General features: G+C 48.2%; 1 protein-coding gene across 1 annotated transcript; it reads left to right on the top strand.

The window, feature by feature from the left end:
- Positions 1–1,491: 1,491 nt before the first annotated feature.
- VSTM2B (V-set and transmembrane domain containing 2B) lies at positions 1,492–21,951 on the top strand. The gene is made up of 5 exons (XM_063167709.1): positions 1,492–1,924; positions 2,515–2,699; positions 4,248–4,277; positions 5,076–5,484; positions 21,254–21,951. The coding sequence occupies exons 1-5, from the start codon at positions 1,852–1,854 to the stop codon at positions 21,340–21,342; spliced, it is 786 nt and encodes a 261-aa protein (XP_063023779.1). The 5' UTR covers positions 1,492–1,851; the 3' UTR covers positions 21,343–21,951.
- Positions 21,952–23,806: the final 1,855 nt, after the last annotated feature.

Here is a 23,806-nt window from a genome sequence, read left to right as displayed (position 1 = left end):
GCTCTTCAGGCAAATTGTCATAGACCTGCCAGAGGACTGTCACAGGATTTAAGTCACGGTAAGATCAGTAGGAATGGCTGAAAATGCTCTGAAGAAAAAATTTTCCAGCAAGAAATATTGATTTGATGCAGTTTGGGTATTCTTCAGGACTGTGTGAATTTTACTGGAAGTTCCTGATGGAAGCCTTGCAAAGGTGGATTTTCCTAGCAGGGAGCCAGCAGCTGGCAGGGTCCAGAGATCTCCACCAGAGATTTTTGATGGGACAGGGAGGTAGATGGGGAGCTGGAGAATAAATCAAAGCTGGTCTGATTTAGTTATTCAAAAAGAGAATGTTCCCAAATATTTTGTTCCATAGCAATCTTGTGTATCCAGATGACACATCATGCATCTTTTTAATGGTATAGAATGAAACCATTAAAAATATAAAGGAAATTTTCTGCGGATCTTAAAACACACATCCCAGGCCATCACAGTGATTGAATTAAGTTGTGGCTGAACAAAATGGAGACTTTTAATGGAATTTCCGGGGTGAGGGGGAAGGGCAAATATTTTAGAAATGCACCTAAAATTCATTAAAATACAGCTCCCTCACATTAGTTACTGCAAAAATCAAATTCTGCTTATTATTTATACTCACTGTAATGACTTTACTGATGACTTTCCACGCTTCTATTTTTTTAATTGGGACATTACCCTGAGAAACAGCTGATCCATGGAAACGTTTTCTTGTTATGATGCTGTTTCCTAAATCAATAGGAGTGGGTTTTGTTGGGGTTTTTTTCCTTAATGTATTTTACCAAGTACCAAACGCAGCGAGTTGGGGAGGCTGACAGCAGCCGAGCGCTCCGGGAGGAGCCCGGGCGGGGATGGGGGCGCCGCAACAGCGCGGCTTCGCTGCTGCGGGCTCAGGTGTTTCGCAGGTGCTGCCAGCGCCAGCCGGGCCGAGCGGAGCGGGCCGGGGCAGCGAGAGAGCCCCACGGGGGCCGCGACAGAGCCGGGAGGAGCGAGGAGCCCCAGCGGGGCCGGGGCGGGTCCGGGGCAGCGAGAGAGCCCCACGGGGGCCGCGGCAGAGCCGAGAGGAGCGAGGAGCCCCAGCGGGGCCGGGGCGGGTCCGGGGCGGCGAGAGAGCCCCACGGGGGCCGCGGCAGAGCCGAGAGGAGCGAGGAGCCCCAGCGGGGCCGGGGCGGGGCCGGGGCGGCGCCGGGCGGGGCCTGGCGCGGGGGGCGGTGCGGGGCCGGGCCCGCGGGGCAGCTGCGGCCGGGGCCGCGCATCCATCCATCCATCCATCCATCCATCCATCCATCCATCCATCCATCCATCGCATCCCCGGGATCCAGCGGCCGGGCGGGCGGGGAGAGGCGGGCTCGGGCTGGGGCTGGGGCTGGGGCTGCCGCCGCCGCCTCCCCGCGCAGGGGCAGAGCCCGCGACGGGCGCACGGCGGGCGCTGCCCGGGCGCTCCAGGGAGGGGAGGCTCGTCCCTGCCGCCGCCGCCTCGCTGGACATCGCCGCGACCATCGTGGGATGGGGCTCGGAGAGGCGCCCGGCGTCGCCTCCTCGCTCCCGGGCTGCGGGAGCCCCCAGGCAGCGCAGGGCAGTTGAATCCCGCCCGCGGCGGAGAGAAGGAGCGGGACGAGATTTTGTTGCTGCATTCCCAGAAACGTCGCTTCCACCCGCCAGCGAGTTTGAGCAGCCGGCCGTGGATTTTATAGTTGCTTCTCCGCAAAGCGAGGTTAGCCGGGAGGCTTTGGCTTTTTGGGAAGGAGCCCTGCCCCGGCCCGCTGTGTGCGATGGATTGAGGCGTGCCCGGCTGCGCCCCCAGCCAGGTCCCCGCCCGCAGCCCACATAGATGCGATGGAAAGTCGGGGGCTGTTCTGCACCCTTTGTTACCTGATGTTCAACGCTCCTCTGCTGTTCATTGTCACTGGTGAGTGGGGAACTTCGGCCGCTCCGGGCACAACTTGCCGGCGGGGCCGTCGGGGCTGCGGGGCCGCATCCGAGCCGCAGCCGCCCGTCGCTCCAGGCCCGGCCTGTTCCCAGCGCGGGGCTGGGGGCAGGGAGCTGCCCGGGCGGGCTCTGGCTCTGCCTCTGGCTCTGGCTGTGGCAGAACAAGGTGGCTCTGTTGTTGGGCCGCAGCTGCCGGCAGCGCGCAGCGGAACGGAGCGGGGCGCGGCGGGCGCGCAGCCCGGGACAGTCCCCGCGCCCTCGGCGGGAGGGGACACTGCCACACCGGTGGCCTGCATCAACCCGAGGGCTTTCTTAGAAGGACCAGGGGGTTTTGAGTTCTCTTCAAACTTTCCGCTGAGGCCGCGGGTGCAGGGTGACGGGGGCCGGCTCGGCCCTGCCCCGGTGCGCAGTCCTGGATGCTCTGCTCACCCTGTGGGCTCCAGGAAACCTGTGCCGCGGTCAGCGCTCAGCTATCGAGCTGAAACAGCTCACGTTAGACTGAAAAGGACTGATCTTGCCTTTTAATCTCTCTTGTTAACCAGCCCTTGTAACTCTATCTTCCCCTCCCAGCTACCTTTACTGAAGTTCCCAAAGATGTGACTGTTAGGGAGGGAGATGATATTGAGATGCCTTGTGCTTTCCGAGCCAGCGGATCCACCTCTTACTCCTTGGAAATCCAGTGGTGGTACCTTAAAGAGCCAGCCCGAGAACTTGCACACGAATTAGCCATCAGTGTCCCCGGCAGCAGGAGCAAGGTAATACATTGCTATGGAGATGTATCCCTTCATCAAATGCAACATGCTTAGACAGTGATCAGAATAAACTCAGCATTCCCAGAGTGCTTCCTCTGGCCAGTGCCAGCCACCAGTAGGAAGCATCAGCATGCCCAGGGCCTTTGAGGAATGCAGGAGTACAGGGCATGCACCATGAGGGACTTCATGTCAGGAAAAAACATCAGTGCTGTAAACAGAAAATGATAAATGTTCTGCTGCAAATCAGCAATGAGGTCCCAAGAAAAGCTGTTGTATGAAGTGTGGACAAGCCAAAACCAGTGCTAGACTGAGCTAGGAATCACTATAAAAGGTGGGAGAGCATCTGCTCAGTGATAGTGCAGAGAGAGGCACGAGGGATACACCTCTCTGTTGGTACATTAACGTGGTACCAGTCTGCACCTACAAAGGGACAGTTACTTGTCCACGTCCACACTTGTGTCCATATCTGAAGCTCAGCAAGATGTTTTCAGTCAGATGTAGCCATTAAAATGCATGAAGCAGAGTTAAATCCTGTGTGCCTTTTGCCCTCCCCCTAGGAAGCTGCTTGGTCTGAGGGCAGGCTTTAGTCTGAATTTTTCAGCTGCATTTCCCCAGCATAAGCCAGTTCATTCTGCACCTCCCCACCAGAGCAAAGACAACTTGCAGGTGCCAAACGGGGGTGTGCAAGGAGTGGGGTAAAGCAGGGTTTGAGGCTGTGCTGCCCTACTGTGCAGGACATGTCATCCTCTCCAGCGCTGTCCTCTGTGCCAGCAGGGTGGCCCGTGGCAGCCTCTGTGCCCGTGCCAGCTCCCTCTCTGTGGCACGCTTGTTTTCCTGCAGAGCTCAAATAGAGATGCAAAGCATATAGACACTGAGCTAATGCGATGCCGCCTAGCTGGGGAAAGTGTAAGTCAGTTGTCAGACTGGGAAATAAATCGCTTGGATTTAAATGTCTTCTTTAACCTTATATAAAAACTGTGAGCTGCTTTTACAATAAATGATGACAGAGCAAGCCTGGAGAATGATGACCGTCTCCCTGAGAGGCGTATCAGTGAGGTCTGAGGCATCACTTAGGTTTACAGTGGTTGGCTGGAGACAAAAACATAACCAGATATGAAATGTGCTGCGTGACACCTGCTCCCAGGGTGTTTCAGGACTGAAGCTCTGCCCTGAGCCATGCAGCATCCAGCTTGCCCAAGCCCTTCCCTGCTGTGCTGCTGGTGAAGCGTCTTCCCCAGTGTTTGTCAGTGACTGTGAGCAGCAGAGCATGCAACAAGCATTGCTTTGGCTGCTGTTCTCACCCTTGGGGAAGGCAGTGCTTCTGTGGGGCAGCATGAGAACTTTACCCAAACACTCCCCCTGGCTGAGCACTGCTTTGCTGCCTTCCCCATCACCTGGGGAACTGCCCTGTGCCACACAGGCTGTGTGAATGGCAAGCTGAGAAAGTTGCATCTATCCATGTCCTGTCCTTCCACCGGGGTGGGAATATGAGCATCCTGTTGATGTGCTGGCAGCGCTGAGTCTAATTGCCCTTTTTTTCTGTTCTTTTAGGTAGCAAATAAGGATGCAACTAAAATCAGCGTAAGTGCAGCTCGAGATGGGCGCACAGCCCTCCTCCCACGCGCGTGGGATTCACTGCATGCCCCCTCCTTTCCTGACACACGGATGCAGCTGGTCTCGGCGGCAGCCGCGCTCCTGCAGCACGGCGGGAGTGTGGCACGTTTCCCCTCCTCACTGTGCCGCGGCTCAAGACGCTGTTACCATCTGTTGCTGCTTTTGCAGTCACGTCTCATTCCTCGCAAATCCAGAGGAGGTGGCCCTTCCTTAGCCACGTTGGAAAAGGGCTGTGGGCCAAATCAGAGGAGAATCTTGCGTTTTTCCCCCGGCCTTCTGCAACCCCCAGTGGCCTGAGGCGCCCCCGTTCCCTGGCTGTCCCGCAGGACACCCGCTCGTGTCCCTGCCACGAGCCCGGGAGCCGCTGCCCCTCTCCGCGGTGCTGAGCGCTCGGGGCAGGAGAGGGGACACGGAGAGGGGAGAGGAGAGGGGACAGGAGAGGGGGCCCTGCCACCAGCCGGGCTCGGCTCGCTGCAGCGGGCGGGGGCTGCGCTTTCCCCGGGGGGGTTCGGGGCGGTCCGTGGGGGCCGGGGGGCGACAGAGCCCCCGCGGGGGCGGGTGGCAGAGCTGGCGGTGACAGCGGGGAGGTGGCGCGGGGACGATGGGGACAGGGCTGGTTGTGAGTAGCCCCGCGAGGTGGGGCTTGGGCAGCGGGGTGCGGGCTCTGTCCGCTGCTCTGGGGGAGCCAGCCCGGCTCCTGCTCCGGCAGCGGAGGGCAGGCGCTGGGCCCGTGCTGAGGCCGTGCCGGCCGTGCCTCTCTTGCAGACGGTCCGCGTCCAGGGCAATGACATCTCGCACCGGCTGCGCCTGTCGGGCGTGCGGCGGCAGGACGAGGGCGTCTACCAGTGCCGCGTGTCGGACTACAGCGACGACGAGACGCAGGAGCACAAGGCTCAGGCGCTGCTGCGCGTCCTGTCCCGCTTCGCCCCGCCCGACGTGCAGGCGGCCGAGGCCGTGTCGCACATCCAGAGCGGGGCCGCCCCGCGCCGCCACGGCCCCGCCGCCCGCCCCACGGCCCCGCCCGGGCCCGCCAAGCGCCCGCCGCCGCCGCCGGCCCCCGCCCCGGGCGGCACCGCCACCAGCGCCACCAGCGCCACCGCATCGACGGCCGCGGCCTCCTCGGCATCGCCGCCGCCCGGGCAGGCCGCCATCCTCCGCCAGCAGCACGGGTCAGGTACGGCGCGGCGGGACGGACCCCGGGCCCGCACGGGAGGAGCCCAGGCGGGAGGGACCCCGGTCCCGCACGGCACTGCCCCGGCACTGCCATCGCTCGCGGGTCGGGCACTGTGACCCTGCTGCCGTGGGGACTCTCGCTGCGATGCTGAAACTGAGTAATTGCACCCGAGGCTGTTGGCAAAGGGCGCTTAGGGTGTCCCAAAGGCGCTTAGGGGCTGTGCCTTGCGTCTGGACTGGAGCGAACACAGGCACGGGGATGGGGAGATGGGTCTGAGTACGAGGCTGGGCCCTGCCTCCCTTTGGTGGGTGCAATGGGGGACCCCACATGCAGAACCCCCCCTTGCAGTTTTTGGGGTGCAGTGTTTGAAACAGTAGCTGCAGCCTCAAGTGAGCGAAACACCATGAATGTTCTGCAGAGAATTCGGATTTGCAGAGAATTCAGATCAGCGAGTGGCTTACAGGGCTGGTTGTCCCAAGCAGATGTGAGGCCTGTGCAGAGCAGGAAGCAGATTCAGAAGGGAAATGTCAATTGCTGTGTAATGAGCTCCACATCTGAATTAATGGCAGGATAAGAGTTGGAGATACAGTGCTCTATAATGTTTTCCAAATGTAAACATCATGCTAATACTGATTGTCTATCAGTTAATACTGTATTAAGTTATTAATGCCACATTACCATACTGTGGTTTGCCAGAGAAGGCAGTTATAAACCTTTATTTATCCAATGACAGGAACGTCTGGGATGAAGAACACAGTCTTAAATCTGCATTGCAAAAGTGTTTCAAGCTTCAGAGGTGTGGTGCTGCTCTGGCTGGGCTTCAGCTCTCCCCTCAGCCACTGTCAGTTAATGTTGAACAAATGTCCCTGCCAAGTTATCTGTGGAAAAGGGGAACAGTTTTGTGCCACTGACTGTGCAGGGAAGGCCCTGAGCTCCCCTCTCTGCTGAGCCTCTTCTGACGCAGGTTCATAATCTTCATGCAGGGAAGTTCACACTTCTTCCAGATACCTCTTCACACTTCCTGGGCAAGCAGTTGCAGGTTTTGGCTCACAGTAATGGAAATCATTTTTATATGGGTCACTGTGACCTGCTGATGCTTTACAGGTGCTGTGTTTTATCAGGCTACTACCTTTTCCTGTTTTCTGAATAATTTAGTTTCTTTCTTCTGCAGAAATGCATGTGAAAGTTAGATTTTTCTCCTCATCATTCCCAAGACTGAGCTGGTTGTTCATTGCTGTCTAGTGGTAGATAAGGTGACAGTTCCTGAGATCTAACTCCAGGTGCTTGTGGGCATTTAAAGAAGTTCATTTTGCTTTTGCTGAATCCACTGACCCCAAGAAATTAAACCAGAGGCTCGTGATCTATCGTTTTTTGTTTGGAAATATCTGCTTTTCTCCTGGGACCCCAGGGCCGGGGCTTGTTCTCATGTTTCCTCTCCACTCTGTGACTGTGTGAATTCCTGCAGTGCTTTCCATGCTGACAGTAGAGGCTGGCTTTAGGACTTGCAGCACTGTGCACCCTGCCTGCTGAACCCAGAGCTCATGTGGTGCCCATGAACTAAACCAGGACGGTGGGAGTGCAGCGGGCTCAGTTCCACGTCAACAGATGGATGTGAGCCTGTGCTGCCAAGACAGCATGTCACATATGCCTGTGAGGGCAAGCCCTCCTGCCCAGATCAGCTAAACTGCTGTCTGTCCTGATTTTTTACATGTCTGTGCTTTGGGATATGGCACTTGTGCATCATTTCTAGGCTGCATTAAAATCTGAAAATAAACTGGTAGTGTTGTGGCCAGCAGTGGAGGCAATTGAATGATTTAAATCAGTGAGAAGGGCAGCAGAATACAGAAAAACATCTAGTGGGGGTCTCCAGGTGGAGACTGATGCTGAGGGCTACAAAAGTGGCTAAACAAGAATCTGCTGTGAGCTCCCTGCTGGGCACGCAGGTCTCTGTGAACAGTGCCACTCTGTGGCAGCTCCAGCGTGGAGAAAGCCAGGTCAGACTGTTCCTGCTCCTGTACTGACTTCACAAGGTGTGAACCAGCCCCTGCTTTTGTCCCCAAAAGAGGGAGGTAATTATTCATGTATTTTGGTATGGTCCTCTTTAGAAATAATGCCTTTTCACTCTGCTTGAATCAAGATCTCCCTGGATAACAGGATTCTCCCTGGTTTGCTGTAATTTCTGTTCCTGTGGTAGTTTGGAGCTGCCTGTAATTATGAATCAATAGAACATCAATGACAGCATGGCTTTGGCAATTTGTACCTGAGGATTTGACCCTCAAAAATTCCTGATTCAGGTGCTTTCTGGGCCAGAACTGCCTGAGTCTTGTTACCACAAGATGTCTCTTTGGTTGCTTCTGTGAAGCAGATTGCTGCTGTCCCAGTCCCCATCTCCTGGGTCCTTTAGAAAGACTGTCTGGGACAGGGATTTGGTCTGAAGCTGAGAGACAGCCTCAGTAGAGGCAAGGAGTCTTCCCTAGACATGAATGTTGCATAGAAACCTGGATTAAATATTATCATGGCAGTCAGCGTGGTGAGGGCTTGCAGGAGGAAAGGGAAGACTGGGGTCTCCAGTGCTGCCACTCGGGTTGGAGAAGCACTGAACTTTCTCCTAAATGTCCTAAAAGAAAATGACATCTTAGACCTTCTGAGTTTCCCATTTGTATGTTAAAGTGGTGTTCTTTAGAGCTACAGTGAGCTGCAGTAATTATTGTTCTCCTTAAAGAATGCAGTTGCTTTATAGGAAATGGGGTTTTCCCCCTTTATTTACTTCTGGGAGCTGGAATCCCTGTTTTGAGTCCACCCCCAAGGCAGTGTTGTAACTGGTTTTCCACCCAGTAGGGCCAACAAATCCAACCAAATCTTTGTTCATGTGGTGTTTGGGCTGCAGGACCTAACCTTGTGATGCTGCATGAGTTATATCTGCCCAGCACTGTAGTACACATGCCTCATTATCCTATTTTGAGCTCCATAACACATACAGATAAGTGCTTGCACCAAATCTGTGTGTAATAATTGAATGGTCTGATACATTTACAGTACTTAGCATTTCTGAGTCTTTTCACTGTTCACAGGGATATTACCTCTGTATAAAGGCAGAAATGTGGTTGAACAATGGATTTGCTATCAGTGATTAAGAAACATCCTCATTTAAGACACTGCAGAGCTCTGCCTGAGAGCTGATGGCATGGCACTAGCTACAGTGTCCTGCATGAACTGGCCTCTAATCCTATTTTCCTTGCAATAGAAATCTTCCCAATGCTTTCAGTGTGGTAAGAGAGGGCCTCTATGTACTTGGATTCCAATAAACATGATTATAGATCAAATGCTCCATTGGGATGTGCCTGCAGGGCTCTTGTTGACTTCAGCTGCTGCCCCAGCCATGCACCATGGAAAAGTGTGATTCTTTACATCTTCTAAGTGAACTGAAACATGAATTTATCAGGATAAATGTGTCTGTTACTGAGATGATTTAAAGAGCACAGAGTCTCATCTGACAAACTGGGTATAAACAGAAAATCCATTGTTTTGAACATCATCAGAAATGGTATTTGCCTGAATTCTGTGTCAGCATTGTGGTATATAAGGCAGTAGATCCCGTATAACTGGAAAATTGACCAATATGCCACAAATATTAGCTACTTAAACAGAATTTTATCTGTGATGTTTAAACAACCATATAAAAACTTGGTGCTGTGGTCTCATGGAAGCCTGGAAAATGGGATTTGGGCTGTGAGGAGACAAAGATTTGCTGGCAAGAACATTTTTAACACTATCAGAGAAGCAGTCATCCCTGTGGTTCTAAATATAATAATATTGAGCTTTTAATTTAAATGCTTGTACACAAATGGAACCTTACACTGTAGGAGAAAAATGGGGGTGAGCTAGTGAAAGTGTGCAAGTTGTTATTGTTTGGAAATGCTCTGGTTTTTACTGGGCAGAGTAGGGGGGATGCAAGAGCATCACTAAGTGATCACACAGCATCTCTGTCTCAGGAAGTTTGTAGTCCAAGAGAGGAGAGAGACAGATAAGTGACACCAGAACAATAACTGACTTTGTTGAGTCGTGTGACAGTTGTGAAATTAAATATGAAAACTTAATTTCAGATCTTCTGAATTTAAGTCCAGTGCCTTAGTCGTGAGACTAACTTTGTCATCTGATGGTGCAGTAATAAACAAGGATCTCCATCCTGACCTCCTGGGAGGGAAATTGACTGTATTACATCCTACCAAATGGTCTCCAAAATGAGTGCCTGTGTATTGGCTTGGGGGCAATTTTTAGTTAACTTCTGAGCAGAATGTAGATCAGACATTGCAGCTTCCAAATTCCCTTTTATTTGTTTGATCTCCAGCCTCAAAGCTCAGGAGTGAAAGCTTTAAATAAAATAAACAACAATGGGAGTGTGAAACAAGAGGCTCTAGGAGGAACACAGGCTCATGTGCTATGCACAGGTGAGGTGGTCCTGGCACGGAAGAGCACAAACCTTCCCTCCACGCCTGTCCCTGCCCTCCTGAAAGCCTTTGTGTGTGAGGCAGGAGGAGCAGTGCAGCAGTGCCAGCCCTGCAGCCCCGTGGTGCTGAGCAGGGCAGGGCAGGCACGGCCAGCCCAGCTGCAGGCACATGGAGATTGTGGACACTCGGATCTCTGTGGGGCACTGGCAGCAAGAGACCTGTCTGTGCAGCTCAGACAGCACAGGAGGAGCACAGGGGTTTGCTGGTGCAGGGCTGTGGCTGGTCAGGGGCACTCTGTGCTTGGGTTTGGGCTAACTCTGGGGTGAGGTTTGAGTTCAAGGCTCTGCTGCCTTTGTCAGGGCTTTAATGACTCTCTGCTAGTTGGAGCCAAGCCTGTGGAGCTCGTTTGTGTTTGATAGATGAACATTACATGGAATAGCAAGGAGGTAAAGTCTGTGAGGCTGTTCAGCCCAGGCTCCCTGCCTTTCCCACTCAGTAATGTCTGGGTCTACTCCACTTCTCCTGTGCATTTTATGAGACCATGTATGAGCTCAATTCTGATGTTCCTTGTAGTTAAATGCAACCTGGGTCACGTCACATTTTCCTTTACATTAAATAAAGTAGCAAGACAGAGGCCATAACTGAATTATCAGGCTGACCTCCTAAATGTCACTGGATAATAAACATGCAAAAAGAATTCTCATTAAATACACATCACTAGCACTTTAATATCTAGGCAAATTAGACTGCTTTGGGGACAAGTGAGGTCAAATATCTTCTTTTGTGTCTGTGTAATGTGGATTAATTCTCGAAGTGGACAAAAGCACTAACTGCTGTACTGTGTCACCTCATTATCTAGGGCAGAAACAAGCTGTGCCTGGGTGTTTTTGTACTGTGGAAATGCAATTTATTTGAGTAACCTCCTTTCAGCGGTTCTTGCTTGTTCCCCAGAGGACAGACAAAACTGTACTAACCTATTCTACTCCAGCCTGTTCAGTGCCCTTGAAGAAATCCAAATATTATTTGAATTTCTTTGAAATCTTTAAGTTACAGATGAAAAAATCTTTTAAAATATTACTAAACACAATGAAGAGGGTATTACAGGTCTTTTTAGTGAATATTGAAGCTGTATCTAACACTGCTCTAGATTTCTATATAAGACTGATTCATTAGTGAGTGAGAATTAGAAATTGATAGGAAGAAAGGCTCGGTGCACCCACATGTGTTTTTGCAAAAGCAAACAGCATTTGGGGCAGGAATAAATATTTAGTGCTAGTTCTTTATACATTTTTTCAATAGATACTTTGCAGATGGAGTCTTAGTTTGCAGCACCAGCTGACTTTGTGTCTTTTATGAGAGGCAGTAATTGTTACTCACTCCCCACCTCGGCTATAACGGTGCAGCTTTACTGATGTATAAACTAATTGATGTATAAACTACTGGAACTGTGCTGTCGATTTATATAGGTCCCTAACAGTTTAAAACTCAGCAGTGGTGGCACAAAGAAATGCCCAGACATATCTGGTACTGGTTTTGAGAAGGTTTTTAGCAGTGTGGGCTGTAGCTGGGAAGAAAACACAAAGTAGCCTCTGCCAGGAAATGAATCTTACAGTAGTCCTGTGTAGGTGTTTCCTTTTCACTTAAGAGAGCCTTACAGGACTGTGCTGGCAATAAAAAGAAGTTGCTTTGGATTTTGATTTAGCTTTGGTAAAGCAGTAAGAATGCTGTCAGGCTCACTATTGCTGTTTACTATGTGTTTTTTAAAATTAGATAATGGTAGAGCAGTCCCATATGTCAATAATAAACAGTTCAAGTAGGTTTGTATTGGAAAAAATGGGGTTGTCAGCAGAATGGTATTATTTGTCACAACAGCAGCTAACAACCAAGCACTTTATATTGCTAGGCTGTTATCAGCTGGGAGGCAATTTTATTAGCTGGAAAGAAGAGCAGTTTGGCAGAGCAGCGCCGTGCTCAGCAGAGGGGTCTGTGTGAGCTGCAGCGGGAGCTGTGCTCGCTGAGCACGGAGCACCAGCCCTGCCCTCAGCAGCTGCTCCCGCCCTGCCCGGCTGGGAGGGCAGGCTCACCTGGAACAGAGACTGCACACAGCCAAACAGTAAAGTAGGGATTTATTAAGAGGGCAAGCACAACTTAAAATGGCCACAAAATGGGCGAGTGGTCACGGGGTCTCTCACTGTTATAAGTTTTGGTCTATTAGTGTGTTGGAGCTCATTGTCCAATTACAGCTTCAGCTTATGAAGTCCAGTCCTTCTTGTTTTCTCTCTCTGGTCTACTGTTGTTTGTGCTCGTGGGCTGGAAATCTGGATCAGCTGTCCTTGGTGCCCAGCTAGAGAGGGAATTGTTTTGTCTCCCTGCTCTGTGCACAGAGCTCACCATCCCCTAATACAAAGCCACACACTAAAGCAGCACAGAATCTGAAAAATATAACAGCTAAGACCTGAGGCATCAGGAGCACGACATCCCTGTGTGAGCAGGGAGAGGCTCTGACTTCCAAAGGGAGCTCCCTCATGGACATTTGTCTTCTACACCTGTTTTTTTGCCGTGCTGCTGGAGGAGTTCAGGAGACGTGGCAATCTATCACCTGAGCTCATGGGTTAGTGGTGCTCAGCGTGGTGGTGCTGAGCTCATGGCTGGGCTTGGTCATCTACAGCTCTTTTCCAGCCTCACCCATTCATTCTGTGATTCTATGGGTAAAATTCATCAAACTGACATAATTAGAAATAGTTTACTGCTTTATAATTTTTTTAATTGTCCTGCTAATCTGAATCCCTCTCACACCAAGGAGCTGGAGATTTCACATGTACAGAGGGTACTGAAGAATATCCTATGTCCACAGTTTTGTCAAATAATCCCTTGCTGCCTTATTCTGCAAAGCTTGGCCCCCCTTACACCTAGTCACAGCAGAGTCTTTAGTTAACTTCAGTTAACATCTAGAAAATATCAGTCATTGGGAATATTTGGAGGGTCTCTGTATTTGTGGGTCAGTCCCAAAATGCTGCTGTTTGTTTACAGCAAAAAGATGATCCCTTTTTTATTGAAATCACAGGCTCTGCTTTTTTTCCAGGCACATGCTCTCAGTACAGCCATTTCCCGTGTGTCATCATGCATTCTGCTAATGCACTTAGCTCTGGTTTTTTAAGTATGGACAGGATAGGGTTATTTAAAAAAAAAAAAATCCTTAATCTGCACTTGCATCTGCTTAAGTTTAGTAATTCTGATTGGAGTGATAATTACAACTACATTGGCAGCTTGTTCCTAATCCTGATCAAGTAAAAAATACTCTAAAAGCAGTGAAGTAAGAACCACTGGGTCATAGTCTATTTCTGGGTTGCAAATATTTACAACTTGTATCAGTTACAGGATATGAAATCTGTGTTTCAGTGGGACTCATTGTCAGTCCTTTCATAAAGTCCCTATGGAATTGTGTGACCATATCTAGCTTGCCTGCTTTTCTGCAATATGACTTTTTAGTCCTCCTACTTATAATCAAAAACCTGAGCATATGCCCCAAACTTGCTTCAAAGCTCAGTAGCTAAAACCAGCTCCCAGTATTTTTCATTACCTTGTGATCTGAGCAGTTTGAGTTCTGCTTTTGCTACTTATGTGTATGGACATGCTCTAGAATTGCTCACATAATAGTGCAGAAGAAGGAAGTATAGAACTGGCTGCTTATTCCCCACCTGAGCTACCACTCATGCAGTTACTTATTTTTCTCTGTATTTTAATTTAGAATTCATTTTCCACCAAATTTCATTACAAAGAATTTTGTCTGTCTCATTATTCAACTTTCAGGGAATGAATTAATGGTTCTTGGTTTTGTTAAGTTAATTTTAGATCATGGAACAGCAGAAAATTCTGGAAATTAAGACAAATTCATAGTTGCATGGTTTAAGTGTCTTAATAAGATGTTTGGCAAGGAGAGATCATCCCACAGATACCAAAGCAGAAATCTGTTTATGTGAGGGTAATACAAAGTAGAGACCAGCTGCAGGTCTTAAAAGAGGAAAGTTACTGGGTTATTTAAATGCACACCAATGGAAAGAATTTGAACTGTATCATCTATATGGAATGAATTACTCATTTTAAGCATTCAGGGTGCATTTCTGTTCTCCATTGACACCGTCTGGAGCAGTGTTTCCTTTTGGAGCTCGTTATAAATTACTCCTGCTGTTGTCTTGAAGTTACACTTCAATTTCTCCCAGGTGGAGATGTGGTGTGGTTGGGTGGTTTGTGTGGCTCTCTCCAGTGCGGAAGAGATCCCAGGAGCAGCTCCCAAGGCCTGGCTCCCTCAGCTCAGCTGTGGGCTGTCAGTGGGCACTGCCTGCCCTCAGTGGTGTTCACAGGCACATGCAGTGGTTGAAGAAGCAGAGGGAGGCTTTGGTAAGCTTTTATATTTTTCAGATTCTGTGCTGCTTTAGTGTGAGGGTTTGGGCTTCCTATTAGGGGTTGGTGAGCTCTGTGCACAGAGCAGGGAGACAAAACAATTCCCTCTCTAGCTGGAGACCAAAGACAAATGATCCCAATCTCAGACCCAAGAGCATAAACAACAGCAGACCAAAGAGAGAAAACAAGAAGGATTGGACTTCATAAGCTAAAGCTGTAATTGGACAATTAGCTCCAATGCACTAATGGACCAGAACTTATACAACTTATGGTTGTTCTGTACACTTCTGGCTACCACAGAAGGGAAATGAGGAGATTGAGGGAAAATATTTCCCATATTGTGTTACCCCCATTTCTTGTAACTTTAGTGGGAGATAGTTTTTTGGCAGTCTCTTGGCCATGAAACTGCTTATTTCTCTGGGAACCTAACACCAGAAGTATTTGTGTATAAATATAGGATAATTTCTTGCTCCATAGCAGATATGGATTTCCCTGCATTCATCACTAGTTCAACAATTCCTGTTTGTGATAGCTGTTAAAACAAAAGTGTTGTGCCTTGCAGAGCTGCAGCAGCTGTGGAATGGGTCAGACCAATTGTCCATTTAATCCTGTGCCTTATGTCTAATGATGTCCTTATGATCCAGGAGAGGGAAGAGCCTCTGCAGAGGATCACAGAGCACTTGGCTGCTCTGTGTACCATCAGCATGTTTGGCAGGGATTGTCAGCACTAACGTTTTAAGGAAAATTTGGCCTTAATGAGTCTCAGCTAAAATGAGCTCTGTTGAGATCAAAATGCACCTCAATAGCTGCAGGTGCCTTAAGAAGCACATCCCCAGCTCCTGTTCCACTGCCTCTGTCCTGTCCCACAGGCACTCACACACTGAATTCCAGCAGAGCACTGCAGTGCTTCAGAAAATCAACACTGCAGAAGGAATGTTTTTCTTCTCTCAGCTTCTTATCAGAACCAAACTTTTATTTCTGCATCATTTCCTTGCATGACTGCACCTCTCTCTCTCATTTCCAACCAATTTGTTTTCTAATCTGTAGCCTTACTGCTACCATGCTAAAAAACAAAAGTCTAAAACACTGAACCACTAAAACACCAGTCCTCTGTCCTAGGTGAACTTTTCGAGTTGTCACATCAAGAACAGTCAAAATTAAGGACCAGGCTGCTACAAGGAATTGGCTTTTTCCTCAAATACACATATTTTTCAGCCTAGTCAGGAACTTTGCACTGTGCTGCTCTATATGCAACTTCTGTAGAGTTATCAAGCCTTAAATTCTGCCTTACCTCATTGTTTTCAGGTGAGTTTAGCTCAGCATATAAATAGATACAGGTGTGGGCAAGTAAATTAATGTAATTTAGTGTCCTCTTTTCAGGACTGCTAAATACTCCAAATGCAAATGGAATCTCATTTAAAATATTAAAACCTGTTGAGTTTCCAAAACCAGGACAGGAGGCTTTCAGTAACTCTTGTAATGTGAGGTTTTGGCAATTCACCTCTAAATATGGGCCCAAATATTGCAGTGGATATTTTGAGAGAGAAAGTAGAGAAACAGTGAAACTCAGGTGTATTTGAGAAGACCTAAAATAATGAGTTTTACAAAACTCTGGTCAGTGTCTTCTGGCCAGTGAAATTGCTTTCAGCTTCCTGGAGAGTTTGAGGTTGTGGTGTGGATAAGGAAGTGAAATGTGGGCGTTATCATGAAAGGTGTGGAGGGCAGTGCTGGTAGTTTCACCTGGCTGTGTGGGAAGATTTACTCCTGACCTTAAAAACCTTGATGTCATGGATGAAGGAACAAAGCAGAATCACAAGCTTCTACCTGCGTGGTTGTGTAGAAATGAAAACATACGCTGACTTCTGTGAGGCATTTTCTTGAGATGAGTTATGGAAAGCTGTTCCAAAACTCGGCGAATCATAAATAAAAACTGCAGTGGATAGAAAACTAATTTTGTCATCGTGCCTTCTAGGCAGGTTCGGTGGCAAGCAGAGCCTGTGCAGTTGCTCATAAATATGTGGGAAGTCAGCACTGCTGAAATTAGCTCCACCAGAAGGCATCTGAGGAGCTGTCTGTGGCTGTGCCTGGCTGGATGATCCACAGCCACCAAAAGCCAGGAGCTCTGGGGACACCACAGCTCAGTGGTTTTTCTGTGGTACCAGTGCTGCTTTGAACAACAACACCTCCTGCTCCGTGCAGGGCTCAGGGCTGAGCTGGGAGGGTCTGCTAAAATCAGCACAGGCTCTGCATGCACTTCTGCACAGCATCCTGGAGAATTATCTCCTGGGCAGGAGTGGGAATTTAAAGGCATTAGGTACAGAACAAAAGGTTAAAAAAGCACAAGTGCAGTGTGTGGATTGTGCTGGAAGTACTTACGAGTGGAAGGGTGTAGACAGTTTGTAAGATCTTGTCTCAGACTGTGGAATAGTTCTAATGGGGTGTAGCTTATTATCTCTTTGGTTCAGTAAGTCTATAGTGACTTTAGTCATTTCAATTAAAAACTTCTAAGAAGCTCTTAGGTCTGAAGTTGGGAAAATTCAATTCAATGCAAATTCTCCAAATGTATGTCAGTGAGTGAGAATCTGTTTTATCTAGGAGGTTATGGTTTGTAATGATCCTTGACTAGCAACCCATGTAAAACTCCATTTTTTCATAGATACCAGAACAAGAACATGTATCAAGTGCAGCCTAAATTTTCTGAACTGATAGAACAGATCAATCTATATGGCCACCTCTTAATGAAATGCCAGGTTTGAGGGCTTTAATTGGGCATTGTTCTGTAAGGAAATAGGCCAAGGCTAACAGGTCACTGCATAAAAGCACTACAGAGAAATGTCTCGTGACACTGCCAGCCAGGGCCCCAGCTCCATCATCAATAGGCAGTCAGATTTTAGGTGTTATCTCATCTTTCAAGGAAAAGAGGCTACTGATGTCTTTCAGCTTTTTATTATATGGGCCACTGCATTTTACCACCATCTCAGAAAGAGACATCAAAGGACTTCTCAGATTCTTTCTAGTAGGAAAAATAGGTGACTGCAGGAAGCTGTGGGTTTTGACCATTGGTTAAATATAGCTTGCAAAAGAATCATCCCTATTTTTTCTGGGTGTCACAAGTCACTTGGTTAATTAATGTTTGTTTTTGATTGAACTGCTTTAAGTCAAACTGTGATTAATTCTGGCATAAAAAAATACTAAATAGAAAACTACAGTAAAACACTATTATGTCATAAATTGCAAAGAAGGATGAAGGATGCCAGAGAGCAATTCACCATACACAAAGAGAATAATTTGTTCTTGTTCTGCATGGTAGTAGACTTTCCCTTTTGGCCATGAGCATATAAATATTTTAAAAGCAAAGTTGTAAGTCTGTATAGTGATAAAGAAGCTTGCAATAACAGAACACCAAATAAATATTCCAAATATCAGTGAATTGTTTTTCCCAAGTGTCTGTAGTTTGCAAGTAACTGTGTACTCCTGATTTAGGGGGTCTGCATAAGAACCCTCTGTCCTCACACCTGGATCACTCATGTGCCCAGAGCCTCATGCTCAAGCCCACATTTTGTTTGCTTATATTTACAGATGTAGCAATTTATTAACTAAAAGTCAAGACTTCTACTACTGCAGTAGCAGCAGAATTGAGGACACTAAGTTCAGTTTGTTGTTGAAATTCTTTTTCTGGTCTGCTTATACTTAGAGGGAGGAGAATTCTGAAGTTCTGTGTGTCCAGTACTGTCTGAAGTCTTAGAGCAGAACAGCACTGAGTCAGTATGAAAAAGGAAGCTTGGATGTGGTGTTCAGTAAGAATAATCACTTTCAAATAGTTTTTTTAAATATATTTCATTTAACTGCTGAGATTCTGTTAGCAGAATCTGAACTCACATTCTGCCATCAGAGAAGATGGAGAATATAGGTTAAAAACAACAGCAGTTTCTACAGAAGGAAAAGACAAAACTTGGACTGTTGAATTCACAGTTCTGCACTGAAATTTAAACTAAAACCAGTACATAAAGGTAAACCCAACATAGGAATGATTTTGGTAGGCAGGCACACAAGGAGCTGTGACTAATGCTGCTTTCCCTTCAAAGCTGAAACCATCCTAAGCTGGTGTTCCTGGCAGCCCTTCAGCACCACAGCGGTGAGGACACTTGAGCTTCAAGAGCCCATTTCTCCAGGTTGAGTTTCTCTGTTTCCAGGGGAATTCCCCCTCACAAAAGCACATCTCGCTGTGTGATCAGCTGGCAGCATCTCAGACTCGAGCCCTGTTCATTGAAGGCAGGGAAAGAATGGCTTCTCAGCACCCTCAGGTTTGATCATAATAAATATCCAAGGCCAGCTCTTCCCTGCAGTGCTGGGCAGGTGTGGAATTGGCACCAATGTGGCACCACTGAGCTGTGTGCAGCTGCCAGGAGTGTTGGCTGCTGCCGGGCTGCCCCTGCCATCCTCAGGGGACAGTGACAGCCCATGGGGACTGTCCTGGGCTGGCCTTCTTGCAGCTGTGCCTTGTCACAGAAGAGGGGACATCCCTGCACACACTTCTCGTGTCTTTTTGCAATGAGTTTGCAACTATCTCCTTTAGCTGCTGGAGTTAATTGTATTTGTTACTGATTTTTCAGTTTTCAAAACAAAAATCCTGTGTTCATCTTAATACCTTGCTGTCACTGTGCAGGCAGTCCTGAGCATGTGTTTGTGCATGCAGGGATTTAATTAAAACCTTAATAACGAAATAATCACCACACAGTCTGGGTGTCTGTGAGATAGCACTGTGGGGACATTTCCTGAGTTCCTAAGTTGCACAGCACATTGCTGTGTTCTGGTTTTGATGCTGGGTAATCGTGCTCCAGCATTGCTGGTGAGGTGTGTGTAGATTACAAGGCAGCTGGAGCAGCCAGCCCAAGAGCAGTGCTTTGCTCAGGCACTGTTTGAGGCATTTCCTTTGATCATGCCACAGCTGGGAGACACTCACATGTCCTAGAGACCAAGACTAAAGTATTCACATTACCGTGCCTGAAGAGAGTTTCGTAAACAGAAGTGCCCTGATTACTTTTCCAGAGATACAGAAAACTTATATGTAAATTTTTCATGCTTTGCAAAGTGTCTCTCACAGTGTGGGTGGCACTCAGTGTTTTGGGCATTGGTCACTCCTGTAGGTTGGGTGCTCAGCAGAGAGGAGCTCTCTCCCCAGCTGTCCCTCTGCACTTCAGCTGCAGGGCAGATTCCCACTGGACTCCTGCTTTTGTCCCACATCCATCCCATGCTGGTGAAGCTGCACAGCTGCTCCTCTGTGGCCCAGGAAGGTGTCCCTGGGGGCATTTGGGCCAGGCAGCTGCTGTGGCCCAGCCTGGCCTTGTCTGCACGGGCTGAGCCGCGCTCAGGGAGTGCCAGGCATCCGTGTCCTGCCCTGCAGCAGTGGCAGGGGCTGTTCCAGGGAATGGGGCTGTTCCAGGGAATGGGGCTGCTCCAGGGAATGGGGCTGCTCCAGGGAATGGGGCTGCTCCAGGGAATGGGGCTGCTCCAAGGAATGGGGCTGTTTCAAGGAATGGGGCTGCTCCAAGGAACAGGGCTGTTCCAGGGAACGGGGCTGCTCCAAGGAATGGGGCTGCTCCAGGGAATGGGGCTGTTCCAGGGAATGGGGCTGCTCCAAGGAATGGGGCTGCTCCAAGGAACGGGGCTGTTCCAGGGAACGGGGCTGTTCCAGGGAACGGGGCTGTTCCAGGGAACGGGGCTGTTCCAGGGAACGGGGCTGCTCCAGGGAACAGGGCTGTTCCAGGGAATGGGGCTGCTCCAGGGAACAAGGCTGCTCCAGGGAATGGGGCTGCTCCAGGGAACAAGGCTGCTCCAGGGAATGGGGCTGCTCCAGGGAATGGGGCTGTTCCAGGGAACAAGGCTGGTCCAAGGAACGGGGCTGCTCCAGGGAATGGGGCTTTTCCAGGGAATGGGGCTGCTCCAGGGAATGGGGCTGCTCCAGGGAATGGGGCTGCTCCAGGGAAAGGGCTTGTTTTGCCTTTGCCTCTGCCTCTGCCTCCTCTGCCTCTGCCCTTGCCAGCAGCACAGCAATGGCCTTTTCAGAGGTGACAGCAGAGCCTCGTGCCTGTGTCCCTGCTCTCCTGGCTGAGCATGGCCACGAGACCTCGGCCCCACGGCTCAGCCCTCCCATGCCAGAGAGCGGCACACCACGGTGCACACAGCAAACGTGTGCTCACCTTTTTGTATCTTTCCAGCACACCTTGCTAGAAAATAGAACTGGAGGAGTATCTGGGTGTGCAGGGTGTGAGGCAGGGACAGCCTTGGTGGCTGTGGCTGCCCCTGGTTGCTGGGAGCAGTTTCCTCAGCGTGTCCTGCCCCATGAGTGAGCTCACTGCTCTCCTTGGGACAGGCTGACAGGAACAGATGTGTTCCACACCTGACCTCTGTTTTTCTATAGATCCTGAGCACATTTTTAATTTAAAATTCTGCTCTTTCCCATAAAAGGTAAAGAAGATGTCAAGGTCTTGCTGTTCCCATTCCAAACGGAATGGGTTCGTGTCCTGTTAATCAAGAAGTACAGATGCAGCATTTGTCATTTCCCTCTAAAGTAATGGGTGGTTGATACCTGTCATTTCTCAAGAAACTATATACCAGATTATGGTGTATTTATAGAAATCTCAATTGCTGGTAACTTGGCTGAAGCCAAGTTTAGGCATACCATTAGTAGCACATAATGAAATGACCTCAGTGGAGTCAGATTTGGGAAGGGGAGGAAAAAGCTATTTGAGTTGAATAGCTTGAGGATGCTGTTTTACTATTAAAATTAAGCTTCTGACCCCTGGCACTGAAGTAATAAAAATGAATCTTCCTATATTTCTCTTTTGCATTTAATCTCCTATATTGGAAAAGATAAAAAAATCAAATCTCCTTCTCTCCCTTGTCTCTTTCTCTTCTAGGTACAGGACCTGTTTATGTTACAGACCCACTCCTATACATGTCCCTGTTAATACTGCATAAGCTTGTACATTTATTAGTAAACCACTGACGGACTGCTCCCTCCACTGCTCCTCAGCCAAACAGAAAGGAACCTATTTAATAACAAACACAACCCCTGACAAAGAAATCCCTACTGTTTTAAAGATGGACAGAAAGAGACTGAAAGAAGCATGATAAATTCTACATGGGGGGAAAAACATATTTTTGGGGATGCCACAAGAAAGTAAACCACATAGAATAATGCATCTAGTTTCCAGACTCTATGGTGTAAAGCCCTGCTCTGTGCATGGCACTTATGATTTCTCTATTTTAATGTAATATTTTTTCTTTTCTAAACCTTCCCTCTGACTCTTCATTTTGCACGAACTGTTGAGCAGTTATCTTTATGACAATATGTAAAGATGTTGGGTCAAACCCTTCCTAAGAAAGGAAATATTTTTAGTAGATTATTGTGTTTAGATTTTTTTGGATTTCCTCTTTCTTTTTTAATTAAATTATTTCTTTTGGAGACATTAAAAAGGTACATCTTACCATAATTAATATTCACTGTCAATAATATTTATTTTTAAATGAAGATTGGAAACAAGGTAAGACATTTGTTTATAAACTGTATTGTATATTGCTGAATAACAGTTGAATAAAAAGATTTTGAAATAAAGTTTTTACAGATGTGTGTGCCTTTCCCTGTGTCCTGAATGTCCCTGAGAAGGCTTGATGGCTGCATCCCTTCCATGCCTTGAGAAAAGATGCAGTACAAACAAAATAAAATTGAAATCAGTTATTTTTCAGACCCTCACCTGGTGCCAAAGCCCACAGCAGAACGTGCAGGCAGCCAGTCCCAGGCTGCAGCTGCCTTTTCCTTGGTGCCACAAGAAAGTAAACCACAGTTATCTCTGGGCAGTCAGGGCAAGATCTGGTAGATGGACCGTGGGACAGGGTGTGGCATTCAGTGTAAATTGCTTCGGTTTGCCCCAGGCCTCTCTGAAAAAACAGGTAAATCAAGCAGTGGAAAATCAAAATGAATCCTCCTGGAATGTTGTGTTCCCTAGTTCCAAGGTTTGTTTAAAATATATTCAGATTTTTTAAAATGCATAATGTCACTTTTCTTATCCAGGTGAGCTTCCTCTAAAGAAGTTTTTTACAGCAAATAGTTATTTTTCTGTTGCAAAATGCTTGTTTTTCAAGTGAGCCTGTAAGATGACTTGGTAAAGCAACCTTTGTTAGCTGAATTTATTGAACTGCCTTGAAATTTCCAATGCCTGACTCTGGCTCTTGTCCTGTCACTTGAGTGGCATTTCAGAGAGGAGTTTCCTGTGGGAAAGGCAGAGTGGCAGCCCCAGTGGCAGCAGGACTGTGCCTGCAGGGGCTGCAGAGCAAACACAGGACACGCCACTGCCTCACCCCGAACCTGAGTCCTGTCCTGCAAGGAGGGCAGGGAGGGATTGCCATTCCCCAGGTGCTCAGCATTTCCTTTTTCTAGGGCTGCCAGTGACAGCCAGGGGTTTGTGCCACTTGCACTGCCCGGGTTGGAGACCAAGCAGATCTGTGTTTGGTAAGAGTACTACACTGTGGTAGTAAAAGCCTCTTGCACTGGGGCAAACTCACCATGGGGATAAAATCAGTAATGTTCATCTGCCAGCTGTAGGACTGGGGAGCAATCCATAATCCTCCCACAAAAAGCTGAACTGCTCTTTGGAAGGACAAGGAGGGAGTTTTTGTTGCCAGCCTGGAGGTGCAGCAGAGCATGAGACACTGAAGAACACAGTCCTTGGCTTCCATGTGCCACAGGAGCTTCTAAACCTAGAAGGAAAAGGTAGGTGGGAAAAAGATTTGCATGTTGGAGCATGTCTGAACAAATACCAGCATCCCTGTGTGGGGATTTGCTCAAGGACAGTTCCTGCAGAGGTGTGCATGGAGCCTGCAATGTCAGGAGGGTTCTAACCCTTCCACCAAGGGCTGGTCACACAAGTGAAACCTGCCTGTGTTTGGACTGGGGTCCTCTGGCCAGCTCTTCATTGCTGCTGCTGTTTTCTCAAGGACAGAGAATAATTCTCAGGGCCTCAACTTCCTTCTAAAGGAGAGAATTTAAATTTTTTCCACAAGAAGAAGAAAATCTGCCTGCATTGATCTAAATAAATAGCTGACGCTTGAAGCAGTGAAGCATGGCTGTTTGAGACTTGTTATGCTTCTATTTCAACTTCAGCCCTACCCCAACTGGTCTCCAAGTAAACAGGTATCTGCTTTGTTCTGATGTTTTTGTTCCATCACTTACAGAGCACATTGTCTCTCAAATTACACACTGTGTGGTTTGGAGGAAATATATCAATCATCTTGAGTGTGTCCTTCCCTTCCTTTTGTAGCCTGTTACCTGCAAAGGGATGTGGCAGCAAGTTTTGTATGCAATGACAGGAGTAGAATTACCAAGGTCTTTTAGCCTTTAATCACATTAAAGGTGAAAAAATATTAAATCTGCAAGTAAAAGTAACTTTTTTATCCTTTCTGAGATCAGAATT

Source organism: Melospiza melodia, chromosome 13 (genome assembly GCF_035770615.1).
Source record: "Melospiza melodia melodia isolate bMelMel2 chromosome 13, bMelMel2.pri, whole genome shotgun sequence".
Taxonomy (NCBI): Eukaryota; Metazoa; Chordata; class Aves; order Passeriformes; family Passerellidae; genus Melospiza; species Melospiza melodia.
Note: the sequence above shows the minus strand (reverse complement) of the source record. Positions and strands in the feature narration are given on the sequence as shown.

Excerpts from the sequence above, each read along its gene's own strand:
- VSTM2B (XM_063167709.1), top strand. The coding sequence starts at position 1,852 with ATGGAAAGTCGGGGGCTGTTCTGCACCCTTTGTTACCTGATGTTCAAC. Across the intron at positions 1,925-2,514 it reads TCTGCTGTTCATTGTCACTG|CTACCTTTACTGAAGTTCCC; the intron begins GTGAGTGGGGAA and ends TTCCCCTCCCAG. Across the intron at positions 2,700-4,247 it reads TCCCCGGCAGCAGGAGCAAG|GTAGCAAATAAGGATGCAAC; the intron begins GTAATACATTGC and ends CTGTTCTTTTAG.